Source organism: Pollicipes pollicipes, unplaced genomic scaffold, assembly GCF_011947565.3.
Source record: "Pollicipes pollicipes isolate AB1234 unplaced genomic scaffold, Ppol_2.1 Scaffold_5724;HRSCAF=6776_pilon_pilon_pilon, whole genome shotgun sequence".
Lineage (NCBI taxonomy): Eukaryota > Metazoa > Arthropoda > Thecostraca > Pollicipedomorpha > Pollicipedidae > Pollicipes > Pollicipes pollicipes.
In genome coordinates, this window is record NW_023596746.1 from 5,073,898 (window position 1) to 5,087,225 (window position 13,328).

At 58.1% G+C, this 13,328-nt stretch overlaps 1 protein-coding gene across 1 annotated transcript; it reads right to left on the minus strand.

Annotated features, from left to right (window-relative positions):
- Positions 1-221: 221 nt before the first annotated feature.
- LOC119103317 (centrosomal protein of 131 kDa) lies at positions 222-4,879 on the minus strand. Its single transcript, XM_037226805.1, has 7 exons — positions 4,825-4,879; positions 4,362-4,449; positions 3,878-3,969; positions 3,413-3,544; positions 2,818-2,989; positions 1,297-1,514; positions 222-709 (listed from the first exon to the last, which is right to left on the minus strand). Exons 2-7 carry the CDS (start codon positions 4,398-4,400, stop codon positions 550-552), a joined length of 813 nt encoding a protein of 270 aa, XP_037082700.1. The 5' UTR covers positions 4,401-4,449; positions 4,825-4,879; the 3' UTR covers positions 222-549.
- Positions 4,880-13,328: the final 8,449 nt, after the last annotated feature.

The following is a 13,328-nucleotide window of genomic DNA, read 5'->3' on the forward strand; positions in this document are numbered from 1 at the left end:
GAGATCAGGGGTACCGGTCCGTGTCGCTGTTGCACAACCGGCGCGGGTGAGCAGCGCTGCGCCTCGGCGCGACGAACGTACCGGCCGGGCAGGTGACGCCACCGTGCGCCGTGACAGGCCCTCGCGCGGAGGGACAGCAGGCGAGCGGCCTGCCCCGGCGACGGTCCGCCGGCGGCCCGGACCTTACCGACCCCCCCCCCCCCCTCCCCCGCTGCTGCGCCGCCATCGCCAGGCGCAGCACGTGGACCCTAGAGGCACGGCAGTTGGCGGCGCGGCGAGCTAACATCGCAACAGCGGAGGCTCGACACAAATGCTTCAGCACAGTGCAGCCGCGGCAAATCAATATGCCGCCGTCACACACACACACACACACACACACCCGACCGCACGTCTACGAGAGAAAGCATGAGATGAACGGTGATTCTCGTCACAAACGGTCGCTCCTGCGGCGCACACACGTGTGATGACTTATGGTGAGCTGGTCCCCGGACTGCCAGCTGGCGGCGGGCGGCGCCACTGTCAGTACGAGCCGCCGAACGACAGGCAGCGCTAGCGTCGGCCCGCGCTGCCACCACCCCCGCAACGGCAGCCCACCATCCGCATTTTGTCCAGCAGGCTCTCCAGCTGCTTCACCTTCTTTTGACTCAGCTGGTTAGACGCAGAGAGCTCTTCAATCTTCTGATCCTTAACCGAGAACGCCTCTTTGATCCTGGGGAGTTCATATGTGTCATTTCCGTGATTTCACAACGTTTGCTAAAAGAGACGCGCAATTTACGTCAGCATTCCCACACCCTTCGAACTATGTGACGAATGCCTAACACGGTCCGAAACAGCACGAATGGCATCCGAGAATCAAAGACAGAGATAATGGATTGGTACTCACCAATTGTGGTAAAACCAGTGACCTCACCATATCAGATCGGACGTCCCAGCGCGAATTCTTAAATTCCCCACGATAATTAGAACCCACTCCATCATAACAGCACACCAGCACCGGTCAGAAACGTACACATCTGAGCATAATGTGTAGAACCACATCAACGCGAGGCAGAGAGAAATGTACACAACATGGTATAATACCGTGTTTAATCGGGCGGACTTCCGGCACATATTACAGTCGATCATTAAATGCTTATTTGAAGAATGTGTACTTCAACCAAAACAAAACTTGATGTGGTTGCAACTTGCGAACTCAGCCGTCACTAAAGTTAACAGATCACAGAAGCACTGGCGCTGCCTGACACGATACAGGGCTGCACAAAGGAACGCCGACGGGATGCGCACGCGGCCACTGACTGTTTGTGCAGCTCCTGGAGGTCGAGCTCGCGCTGCTCGTTACAGCGCTGGAGCTGGCGCTGCGCGTCGGCCAGCTCCGCCTGGTGGCCGTGCTCGGCCTCGGCCAGCCGCTGCTGCCACCTGTCGGCGGCGCGGCGCAGCTCGGCCACCTGACTCTGGAACTCAGCCTCGATGACGTCGCCGAGCTGCTGCTGCTCCTGCTGCATCAGTTCCGCCGTCTGCCGGGGGCGGGGCGGACGATGGTACGGCACGCCTCACGGTGTCTGGGTGTACTCCGAGTCCAGGACTCAGTCCAGTCCACGGTCAGAGTACGGGGACGGTCGAGCACGCGGCGACACCGCAGACACTGGCGCCGAGGTGCGAGTAGTGACGGCTGCGATTACAGACCAGCGGCACACGTGGTTGCTGAATGGATAGCGCTGTGCTTAAGAATGCAGAATGCACGGTGTACCTTGCACACAGAGGTGACCATTAAAGCACATTGCTTCTAAACCAACATATCTGAGGATAAGCCAAAGCACACAGACAGGTAATCACGCATGCAGGCATAGGAACGAAGTCAGCTTTCTGCCTTCGAGGACAATGCCCAAGGCAAGACAAAAGCCGAGGACAAAGCTAAGCCGAGGCCAAAGTCAGTGCCTTCGTATTTTTAAAATGGTAACCCGACGTCAAGGTCAGTGGTCTCGCAGTTTTTCAAACGTGAAACCAAATCCGATGGCAATGGCTTTGAACGTTGTACACGCAAAGCCGAAGCCGAAGCTAGCGGCTTCCACCTCGGAAACACGGGGCAAAAGCCAAATCCAACTCGTGCGGTAACAGGCGAAGCAGAATCTAGTGTGCTACGTCGTTGAATCGATTGTGCTCCCGTGAAGTAAAACCCCAATTGCAGCGAATAAAACACCACGGCAAGACCAAAGCCAGCAGTTCAACATCACGTACAACCGAAGTCGGCAATTCCTGCCAGGGTGGGAGACATGCCACGCCCTATATCCCAACCAGCTGAGTGCGTCGTAAAGCCCCAATGACAAGGACGAAGCCGAAGCCAGAGTCATGATGGAAAACTTGTCCCCAATCGAAGACAAAGACAGACGTTAAAATGGCCTGAAGCCTGAAGGCGAGACCTAGGCCGACCATCCAAAATAGCACGAAACCGAAACCGAAGCAAACCGTGGACAACGGCTCAAAGCCAGAGCCAGATCCGAGGGCATAGGAGAAAAAAAATGTAGCTTCGCAAAGCCGAGACTACCTTCGTTTCCATGCCTGCATGCATGTACACAAAATACATATTTCCATGTGTCGTTCGAGATCATATTCAAGGTACGTAGCGGTCCGAAATTATCCCGCTCGACGGCGATGGGCCATCTGACACAACACGCTGGAAAGCGACAGCCCGCAGAGCCTGCCATGTGCCCAGCACGACACCCCCCCCCCCCCCTCCCCCCCGAGCGGGCGGCCAGCCGCCTGCGCCAGACGTCCAGCACGCGCCGGCGACCGGCCTGGCCCGACCCGACCTGACCTGACCTGCTTCATCTCGGCGATCTCGGCGTCCTTGCGCGTCACTCGGCTGCGCAGCTCCAGCAGCTGCTCGTCGCGCTCGGCCAGGTGGGCGCGACAGTCGAGGTACTTGGCCTTGAACCGCTCCTCGGACGTCTCGAGCGCGCGCAGGTCCAGAGCGTGCTTCTCCTCCAGCTTCCTGCGGTGCCGGCGGGAGGCACATTGTGGTGGGAAGCGGACGGCGGGCGTCACATTGTGATAGGCAGCGGACGTGGGCGGGTGGCGGCCCTAGCAGCTCCATACGGGCCACGCAGCCGACGCGGCAGACGCAGAAAGGTCACCTCAACATGGTGAACAGGGTTCACCACCACACGGCGAACAGAGCTCACCACCACACGGCGAACAGAGCCCACCACTACACAGCAAGCAGAGCTCACCATCATACCGCGAACAGAGCTCACCACCACACAGCAAACAGCGCTCACCCTCACACGGCGAATAGGACTCACCACCACACGGCTCACCACGACATCCACCGAGAGGTCACCTGGTCACTCGACTCCCGGCACCGAGGCCGGCCAGCGACCGTGCCCGGCCCCGGCCCAGACAGAGCGTAACCGACCTGAGCTTCTGCGCCGAGCGCTCCGCCTCGCCCTCCTCGGCGCGGCGCACCTCGCGCTCCAGCCGCTCGATCACCTCCTCCAGCCGGGCGTCACGCTCGTCCTTCAGCCGCTGCACCTCCGCCTGCAGACGGCTGACAGAGGCGCGCGGCCCAGCGTCACGCGGCGCCCCACAGGGCACACGCCGTAGTCCGGCTGCTGGGAACAACACAGCTCATACCGCGCCTGCGCTCAGGGTCACGTGAAATGATTCCTGGACTCGAGATCACGCGTCGTCAATTTTCGACTCATCGAGATCCCCGACGGGCAGCCAGAACACACTTACAGTTTACCCAGCACTGGGCGTTCAGAAGGCGTTTAGCGTTTTTAAACACTCGGGGTATCCCTTGTAAGCTGCAATCAACCGACAGCCCGTTGATTCTCCCAAAGTCCGGGCAGGTTCGGGTATGCTGGCAGTGTAGGCGTACTTATTGGCGGCCGACTCCAGTTCGTCTTTCTGTCGCTGAAGCGCTGCCTCCGTCTCCTGCCTCAGGCGTTCACGCAGGTCCTGGGTCTTTTGCTGAAATCGGACACGAAAAAGGCAATTGACACGTCACGGTATGAATTTCGAATTGTTCCGTAAACATACTACAACACAACCATAGGATGTGCAAATGTACGCACTGGTGAAACGAACCTTATAACCCCGACACCGACCTTACTGACAGAGGGGAGTATCGATTCTATTTGTACCTCTATGCAATTGAGAAAGGCACGGGAGGCTGCCTTTCGACACCGATGGACGACACCGATCTTACTTGCACAGGGCACTTATACAAGCATCAATCATAAGCACAAACGTTTACCGCATCGACCACCGCCAGCCCAGCGGCTTCAACCACAGACGCCTCAACAGTAGTAACCCCCAAGGGCGTGGGGCTGAAGATCGCTCTGCTGCCCCGCCAGCAGTACCTCCATGTTCTGCTCCATTCTCCTCCTGGTCTCTCGCATCTCTTCGTCGGCCTGGTCCCGGGCCTCCCGCACCCGCCGGTCCACCTCCCTGTCAGAGCGGCGCGCACGGGGGTCAAGAGAAGACCAATGTCAGTCCAACGGACGCCCTCCCCGATCGTAAGGAAGTACGGTGGTGCACGAGTGCCGAACGTTGTCCTGTGACTGTCAACTCTTTCCCCCATAATCGTTGATCAGACGAAGGCGACGGAAACCAACACACCGTTACGGGCAGAACTGCGCTAATACACTACACGCCATAAATAACTCACCTTTGCGTAATAGCCCAACACAGGTCAATCCGCGAAGGTGGGCGCGCAGTCGAGCCGCAACACCATCCACATCACGCAGACACCCTGGCGCGTGTCATCACCCCGACAAAAAGCAGCGGACCCCGGGGTCGGCCCAGATTGCGAACGCGTCTCACCTCTGCGCGTCCTCGCGCTGTGCGGCGGCGGCGGCGCCGGCGGCCTGCAGCTGGGCGCGCAGCTCACGCGCCTCCGCCGCCAGCCGGGCCGCCTGCGCCTCGTGCTGGGCAGTGAGCTCCGCCGCCTGCCGGCCACACCTGCGGCCAGGGCCGACGGCGCGGTCACGGCCGGGTCACCGTCATCGATGGTGTGCGGTCGGCCCCGTTTCAGTCGCTCGTGTCACCGCCAGCTGCGCAGCCGGGCCGGGCGCGAGATCTCGGCCGCCGCCAGACCGGCCGGCCCATCGCCCACTCGGCGCGGTGTGAGACGTGACGGCACTGACGGCGATGCGCCAGCCACACCGACCTCAGGTCCGTACCACACAACCGCCACAGGCGGGCCGGCCGCCGGCCACGGGACGCACGACAGGGAGCCCACGGAGCCGGCATCGAGCATGGATACCGTGAAACGAGGCGACCTCCACGTGCCACACGTGGCTGGTCCCCACGGGAGTGCCAGCTGCTGACCATCTCGTCCCACCGCTCCCGATAACCCACACCATCAATCAGTAGCAGCCCCGCGGGGCAGTCGTCAAGCCGACCTCCTGTACAGAGCCGGACGTGCGGCATGTCCAAGTAACGGTACATTGTAAACACACCATGCTGACCTCACAGCGCTGGGGACGAGGGGCGTGGCACCGCTGGCAGACTGTCTTGGCGGCGCCAGGACGTACGCGACGCAGGCATGCGGACGAACACCCAGATGAGCCGAGCGTGGCTGATGCTGATGCCAAAGGCTGGGACTATGTCCAAGGTTTATATATGCAGGCGGACCGCGCAGTTCTACGACAAAAGCCCCACAAGTGTGGGATGTATGCCACTTCTAAGGGAGTTCCACGCGTCGGAGACCAACGGTCTCCAATGCCATGCCCATGCTAGCCACAGTCAGGCTTTACTTCATCGGAGGATTCAACAACTATTTCTCGCAACGTACATTCGGCATGACTACCGAAACTACTACCAATATGCGACGACACGCTGCTCTTTGCACATTCAAACACCTAAACGCAATCCTTGTAACTTAATGCCATGTAGCATATAACAATTTTATTGGACTTTTCATCCTGTTATCATTCGCAACGCGGTACGCAACGGAAGGCGGTGAAGGCAGCTATGTGGAAAAGTTTTACTTTTCCGTTTTACTTACATCGTGACACAAAAACAAAGAAGACAGGACATCAGAACGTACGCAAACCAAAAATGAGAGACGTGTGACGAAACTCGCTTTACTGAATGCGGATGCAGATAGACAGAAGAGACGCTAAACGTCAACAGAATAAGCAGAACAGACATCAACAGAACCTAGTCGGACACACATAAAGCGCAGAGTTTGCACGGAAGACATGATACTATGGTCCGCTCCACATGAGAGCGAACCTATCTCCAACAGCACTTACGCTCCGGAAAACGGCGACGCAACCATAGACCAGCTGTGATGGATGCATAGAACACACACCGTCCGCGCGTCAGTGGGGGCGACATGGGGGGGGGGGGGGGATCAAAACTAGGGGGAGCCAAGGGAGCGCGCGTCCCATGGCACGCGTGCAGCGCAGCGCGGGGCGCTTAGTGAAGCTGCGGTAAACCGTGCTTACAGCCGCAAAAATTCAACCGGTTCAAAATTGGGAAAGATAAATGAGGTATAGACAAAGAGACCCGTTCATGCATGATACACCTGAGCTGTTGCGTAAGCCGAGAGGTAGCCGGCAGACCTCTGCTGATCCCCGGGGTCCGCTGGCTGACGTCAGCATTCCCACTCACGTGGCACAACACGACTCAGAAGTTTGGTAAGCCATACACAATCCTGCTAGCCGACGCAATGTGAATTGGCACGAGTAGCCAATCGGCTGTTCTGGAATATGTGGCCAGCGAATTTAGCTGTTAAAAAGTAATTCACGTACCTAGTCCGAGACAATCGAGGATCACGCCGTAACTACAGACCTGTTCATCACCGAGCGTGACCTGCTGCACACGCCTATTTACATCATGCGCACTACAGACAACCTGTAGAGGCGGTCTCCGTGAACAGTCAACCCCAGTGTGAAAGTGTTATCCGTGGCCCGTCCAGATGGCTCCCTTGATTAACACGTGGCGGGGTGGGCTCAAGCCACTGCAGGCGCTCGCTATTTGCTCCTTAATGGGATGGCCTGCAGTCGGTGATAGCGGTAAGGTCATCTGACCTCAGAGGGCGGGGCCGACAAAACCCAGCATTGTGGCATGTTGAACTCTCGCAAAAAGCTGCCGTTGAACTGGAATTTCCCGATCGGATGGTGGGGGCCAGGGTTCAAACAATAGACACTGCTTAACGTGGACGCTGATCCTAGAAATTCACCCGACCAAAACAGCTGGACACCGTCTTTAAAAAGGTTAATCACCGCCCTCCTGATCCAAGACATACACAGTTGGCGGAAGTATGACGCGCTTCCTTACCAAGCTCATCCGTCCCTAGAAAACCCAGGCGTGCCAACTGTCCACGACAAGCCAGGCTACTCCACCAAGACTCCGCCCCACCAGTCGGGTCAGGGCGGCCCACTCTGCCCCTGCACAGTACTCAGGCAGCAGCCACCCAGCGCGCTTTTTCTCTCTCTCTCTCTCCCGCCCGGTCGGGCCGGCTGCGCCGCCCGCCGTGCAGACAGGGGAGCATTACCTGGCTTCAGCCTCGCGGCGCTCTGCCGACACGGCCTCCTCCTTTTCCCGCACCAGGCGGCCGCGTATCTCGTCCAGCTGCGCGCTGTGACCTGCCAGCGTCAGACGGGACAGCAGCGGGGTCAGCAGGGCTCGCGGCTGGGTCACACTACCATCTGCAGCCTCCTCCACAGTTAGCAGCAGGGTTACACTGGGAAATGACACAGTCAGACGGGCAGAGAAGCGTCACCGGTAGCATTATTCTATTATCTTAGAATTATATAAGTTATAATATAACACCATTTATATAAAATCCGACTAGTGTCTCACAAAGTCAAGCAGGGTCAGCGGACGAGGTATAATTCGGGATTGCAAAACGCAGTGCACAACAGGGCCAAATGCCCTGTGTCCAAGTCAACCACAGGGACCAGACAGTTCCGAGGGGACTTACAAGACCATCCCGACTGAACGCTACTAAACGAACTTCGTGACGACGCGCCGAATAAGCTGCCAGCCGAGCCGGATGCCTGGCGCGCGCCGCACACGTCTGCACGCACCTCCGGCCAGCACGGCCTCGTAGTGCTGCTTGATGCGCGCCGTCTCCTCGGCGTGATGCCGCATCATCTGCTCTATCTGGGGCTGCACGCCGCGGGCCGTGGACTCCTGAGGGATGAGGTCACCGGTCACGCACCGCCACCTGTCTGGCACCAGCCGCTCCGGTCGCGGGACGCTAAAGCGAAGGCGAGGGCCGCATGGGGTCCCGCAGCGACGTAAGAGGACCCCGCGCGTTCTGGAGAAAACAGCTCATGACGAGGCATTTGTGAAGCGGTGGCGTACCACGAGACGAGATGACGGGGGCGCATCCGAATACTTTAAGAACAAATTGAAAATGCATCGTTAAAGTAAACATTCCATTCATGAGAACGCAGGTGCGCACTTGGACATGTGCATGTACAAAAAAGCAGCAACAACACTTTGTACAAGAGCAATTACCATCAGCAAGCACCCTGGAGCGTGGGCTCATAACACCCTCCGCCTCACCTGACGCGGATATTGGAAACAAGAGCATCCACATAAAATATACATATACATGTAGCATAGCACTTTGAAGCGAAACAACGGAAGGACATGTGCCACATCTAAAAAAGTCAGCTGCGATGTAAGCACAGCGCACGCCGCTCACTGTCCATCCTGCAGGCTCAACAGCTCTCCGTTCATGTGTTGACGGTACGCACGACAGAGACAGTGCAAGGCAGGATGAAAATACACCAAACGATGCAAACGCGTCTGCCGGTAACGACCATCGTTCGTGTACCGCGGCGCAGGCAGTGCACGTATCATGTGGTGGTCTGCTTTACCTGCCCGAAGTGCTTGCCCACCACGGAGAAGTCCTTCCGGGGAGAAGCGAAGTAATGAGATGTTCAAAGAGATAGATATCAGCACAACAGAAGATTTGTATGGATTGCTTTTGAAGAGGCGTAAAGCATGAGCATCTGAGTGAGAGGATAGATCACAGCTGGCCGTGAGCTCCCAGATAACGCAGGCTATACAGTCAGTTGAGAAAGAGACCATAGCAACTTGCAGAAAGTAAACAAAGCAACAAATGAAGAAAATGAGTATAGTCAGGGCTTTCAGTCAAATCCAGGTCCTTCATTTATCACGAAAACTAGGCACGTATGTCAGAGAACACCTTCAGTTTTCAAGCGTTCCGAAAAGGGACAAAATATGACTAGCCGCAGTACACCAGAAGTGTTTGTTTTGCGAAACGTTCCTCATTTTTTTTTTTTTTGTTGCTGACTTATTGTCATCAAATTCCCGGAAACAACAAAATTTTCCCAGAAAACACTCACTGACATCCCATTACACCGACGCGAACTGAAACCAATGCCGTTCCAGCCCGCGGCCGCTGCGCATAGTATCCCTGGGTCTATCAAGGCCTTCCTGTTCCGTGCCTGTCGTCAGGCTGACGGTGTCGGACTTAAGTTTGACACACACGACATATAACCCGAACGAACTGTTCTCATGCTCATAGGCCGGATCACTTTATCGTCTCGTGAAGATAAGGTTGTGAACACATGTAGCCTACGATCTCTGCATCGCGGTTAAAACCCCCAATCTAAACAAACTATACATGATCCTCTGAGCTCCGTTGCGCAAAATTGCTGCTCTTGCATGGGTGCGCGTGGATCGCTGGCCCACCGGTCCTTCAGCTCACCTTGATCCTCTCCCGCTCCTTCTCCATCCACTTCTGGCGTTTGGTGCGCTCGGCCTCCGACACCGTGCGCCGCGAGCTCTGCGAACGGGGAGGGGCGGCTCACCACACCGGCGGCGGACAGGGTCCTCTCGGCGGGACCCCGCGCCACTCACCGCCTGTCGAGCCGCCCCGGATCGGCCCAACGGCCGGGGCCCAGCACTGTCGCTCCGACCGGAACCGGCAGGGACACCAAGCCGCCGGCCCAGCGTCGATTCGGCTATGAAGCGCGCCGCCCAGACAGGGCACAGAGAGCAGCGTTCAGATAAACCGGCTGACGAGTCCACTGGCGGTGTGTGGCGAGCAGACGGCGAGCGGCCAGGAGGCACGCCCACCGCGTCCACGGCCGTCGTCGCAGCCGACACTGCTCCCGGCCGCGGCTCACCCGCCCGCCTGGCCGGCCCCGCCAGCACCGGTGGACGCTGACACGGGCACGGAAGGCCGCACTCGGGCTGAGACGCAGAGCGTTTCCCCCCCCCCCCCCCCCTCAGGGAGGCCAGGGCGATGGCGTCAGTGGCGATGGTGACTATGACGATCCCAGCCTTAGGCCACTGAGTGTGAACACCCGAGTGAACAAGAGTGCGCATTCCTGATCCCCTACCCGCGTCAGATCCGATCAAGCCATTCATCCGGTCCGGTCCGGATCCGGTCCGGTCCGATCCGATCCGATCCGATCCGATCCGATCCGATCCGATCCGATCCGATCGGGCCGGGCCGGGCCGGGCCAGGCCGGGTCGGGCCGAGTCGGGTCCGGCTTGACCCGACACGACTGGGCCTGTCCGACCGGGCCAGGTAGGCGGTGTGACTCGCACCTGCAGCTCGTCGCGGTGTTTCTCACGCAGCCCGGCCAGCTGCTGCTTGTGCCGGTCCTCCAGCGTGGCCACCTGCGAGACGAGTGCCTCGCAGCGGGACGCCAGGTCCTGCTTCTCCTGGATCAGCTGGGGACACCAGCACACGCGGCGATGTTAGGGGGGAGGGCTGGCAAGAACGGCAGCTGGAAACGATGATTGCTAGGCCTCGCCAGCCAGGGGTCACGGCGCTGAGAAGGTTCCATGCGCGAGGAGACCATATCTCACCGACAACGGCGTCCCATCGACTCACATTTCATTGATACATAAGGTATGGATCGGACAAAAAGTGTATCTCAGCGAAAAGGTCCAATCTGTACCTTTGAAACGTAACTGTTGGTGTAAAACGTGTTCAAGAAAGGCAGCGCACGTGGCAGCCACACACCAGAGTAGGCCGACCCGCCATGACGAGCGTAACCCCCCCCCCCCCCCCCATCGACGGCGTTTGCGCCTAGAACCCCGGCCTACAGCTTCCAACACCGAGCACTGACAGGCCGCCGCCAACACCTCAGCCCCATACGAAGCCTGCTGCCGGAGGGTGTCCAGCCTCGCCGCCCTCAGTTCCACCTCAGTCTCACGCGGAGCCTGCTGCCAGAGGGTGTCCAGCCTCGCTGGCCTCAGCCCCACCTCAGTCTCACGCGGAGCCTGCTGCCAAAGGGTGTCCAGCCTCGCTGGCCTCAGCCCCACCTCAGCCCCGCGCGGAGCCTGCTGCCGGAGGGTGTCCAGCCTCGCTGGCCTCAGCCCCACCCCAGCCCCGCGCGGAGCCTACTGCTGGAGGGTGTCCAGCCTCGCTGGCCTCAGCCCCACCCAAGCCCCACGCAGAGCGTGCTGCCGGAGCGTGTCCAGCCTCGCCGGCCTCAGGCCCACCTCGTCAATGAAGGCCAGGTAGCGCTGCGTGACGTCGTCGCGGCCGGCTGGCGCCGGCTTCTTGCCGAGCCGGGCAGGCAGCCCGGCTGCCGCAGCCCGGCCGGCCGGCACGGGACGGGATCGAGTTGGCACCGCAGAGCTGTCGGCGCGGAGGACCAGAATTCAGTAGCGCATGCGGGGATCGCGGGGATCAAGAGCTAGCTAGCTAGGGAGGGGGGGGGGGGGGGTCGCGAGACCGACACCAAACCTCGCCGCCCGGCATGCGAGTCCATTAGCGACAAGACATGCTCTGGGTTGGCGATAGCAGCAGGAAACGGGGCGGACCGCTCGCAGGCGGGTCCGTTATCCGACTGTGAGGGGGTAGATCAGATCAGCAATGCCCGAGCAGGCCGCTAGGTGGGTCAGTCCATTTCCCACCTATGGAAGGGGTTACAGGTGGACGCGTGGCGGGTCAGCCCATTACCTGGCTCTGGGGGTGATGTGGGCGGCTGAGGCCGGGGCAGCTTGCTCAGCCGCGTCTGCTTCACCCAGGCCCAGAGAGCGCATGATGTCCTGGTACACGGCTGGCCGGCTGCGAGCCGAGGTGCCCGGACTCTCTCGCCTCGCCGACTGTGAAGACACACAGACATACTGCACTGGCGATGACGGCACAGTCATGCCACAATTGAGGCTACATAATCACTAATGCTTAAGCGCTTATGAGTGTGATCATGACAACTGACATTGTCACATGCTTAGCCAAGGCTGCACAGACAATAAAAAAACATGGTTATGAAGTCAAAAAGTCTATGGGGACACACTATCCCGCAGACTTCAGGCTCATCTTTGGTACTGGGGCCACACACACACACACACGCGCGCCCACACGCACGCGCACGCGCACGCGCACGCACACGCACACACACATGCACACACACACATATGTATATATATATATATATATATATATATATATATATATATATATATATATATATATATATATATATATATATCATCATACATACATACATTACATACATCATAAACATATATCACAATTAATTGATGACTACCCTCCAGTACATCTGCTAGTCCTAAAGTTGAGGACAAGGTTAATCAAACACATTCACTGGCAATCAAGCTAGTTCACACTTCCTATTTACAGGCATACATCCCCATTGTGGAAGCTGTGTTAAGAAAGTTAATCAACCTTAAACGTTTCCAAGCAGAAAAATTCCAGAATTCCCAGAACCTAATGACCAACCTATCAATGGGCCCATCGCGAGCAAGGCACAGCCCGATGCCCTACCCCGACAGCACGGTCCGACGTCGCCTCCCCGGCTCCCATCTGCCACCGAACCTTGTCCGCCTGGCCCCGTTCGACGGTGGTCGAGGGCGCTTGTGCTTCGCGGCGGACTGGCGCGCCGGTGGCGCCCTCTCGATGTGCAGCTGGCCGACCGGGGACACTGCCGGCGGTGGCCGGTCGGCGCGGCGCCGCTGCCGCTTCGGCCACCTCGTCCGTAACCCCCGTCGATCGGATGATGTCGTCGGCCGACACCATAGGACGTGGCTGATAGGGCAGACCACACAGGTCAGAGGGCAAAAATGCACATGTTTTTGTGTAATGAGTAACATAATGCTACAAAAAAGTGGAAACTCACTAATTCCTAAAACATTATTTCTAAAAAGGTCTAACAAGGACAATTTTCCACCAATAAAAGACCGTCTTATACAGGTCCCCACAGACCTCAACACTTGATTTGGATTAACTCCTGAGTTGTTGCCACAAGAATCATCTCCATCACAATTAATTCTGAAACTATTGGGTTACTACAGAGCTGGGTTACACCCATAAGTGCTGAACTGCTTGCATACAGGCAGAATCCACCTCCATG

Coding starts and splice junctions, on each gene's coding strand:
- LOC119103317 (XM_037226805.1), bottom strand. CDS start 4,400: ATGCGAGAGACCAGGAGGAGAATGGAGCAGAACATGGAG. Junction 1,515..2,817: donor AGATCGCCGAGATGAAGCAG/GTCAGGTCAGGT, acceptor CGCCCCCGGCAG/ACGGCGGAACTGATGCAGCA. Junction 710..1,296: donor CTCCAGGAGCTGCACAAACA/GTCAGTGGCCGC, acceptor TGAACTCCCCAG/GATCAAAGAGGCGTTCTCGG.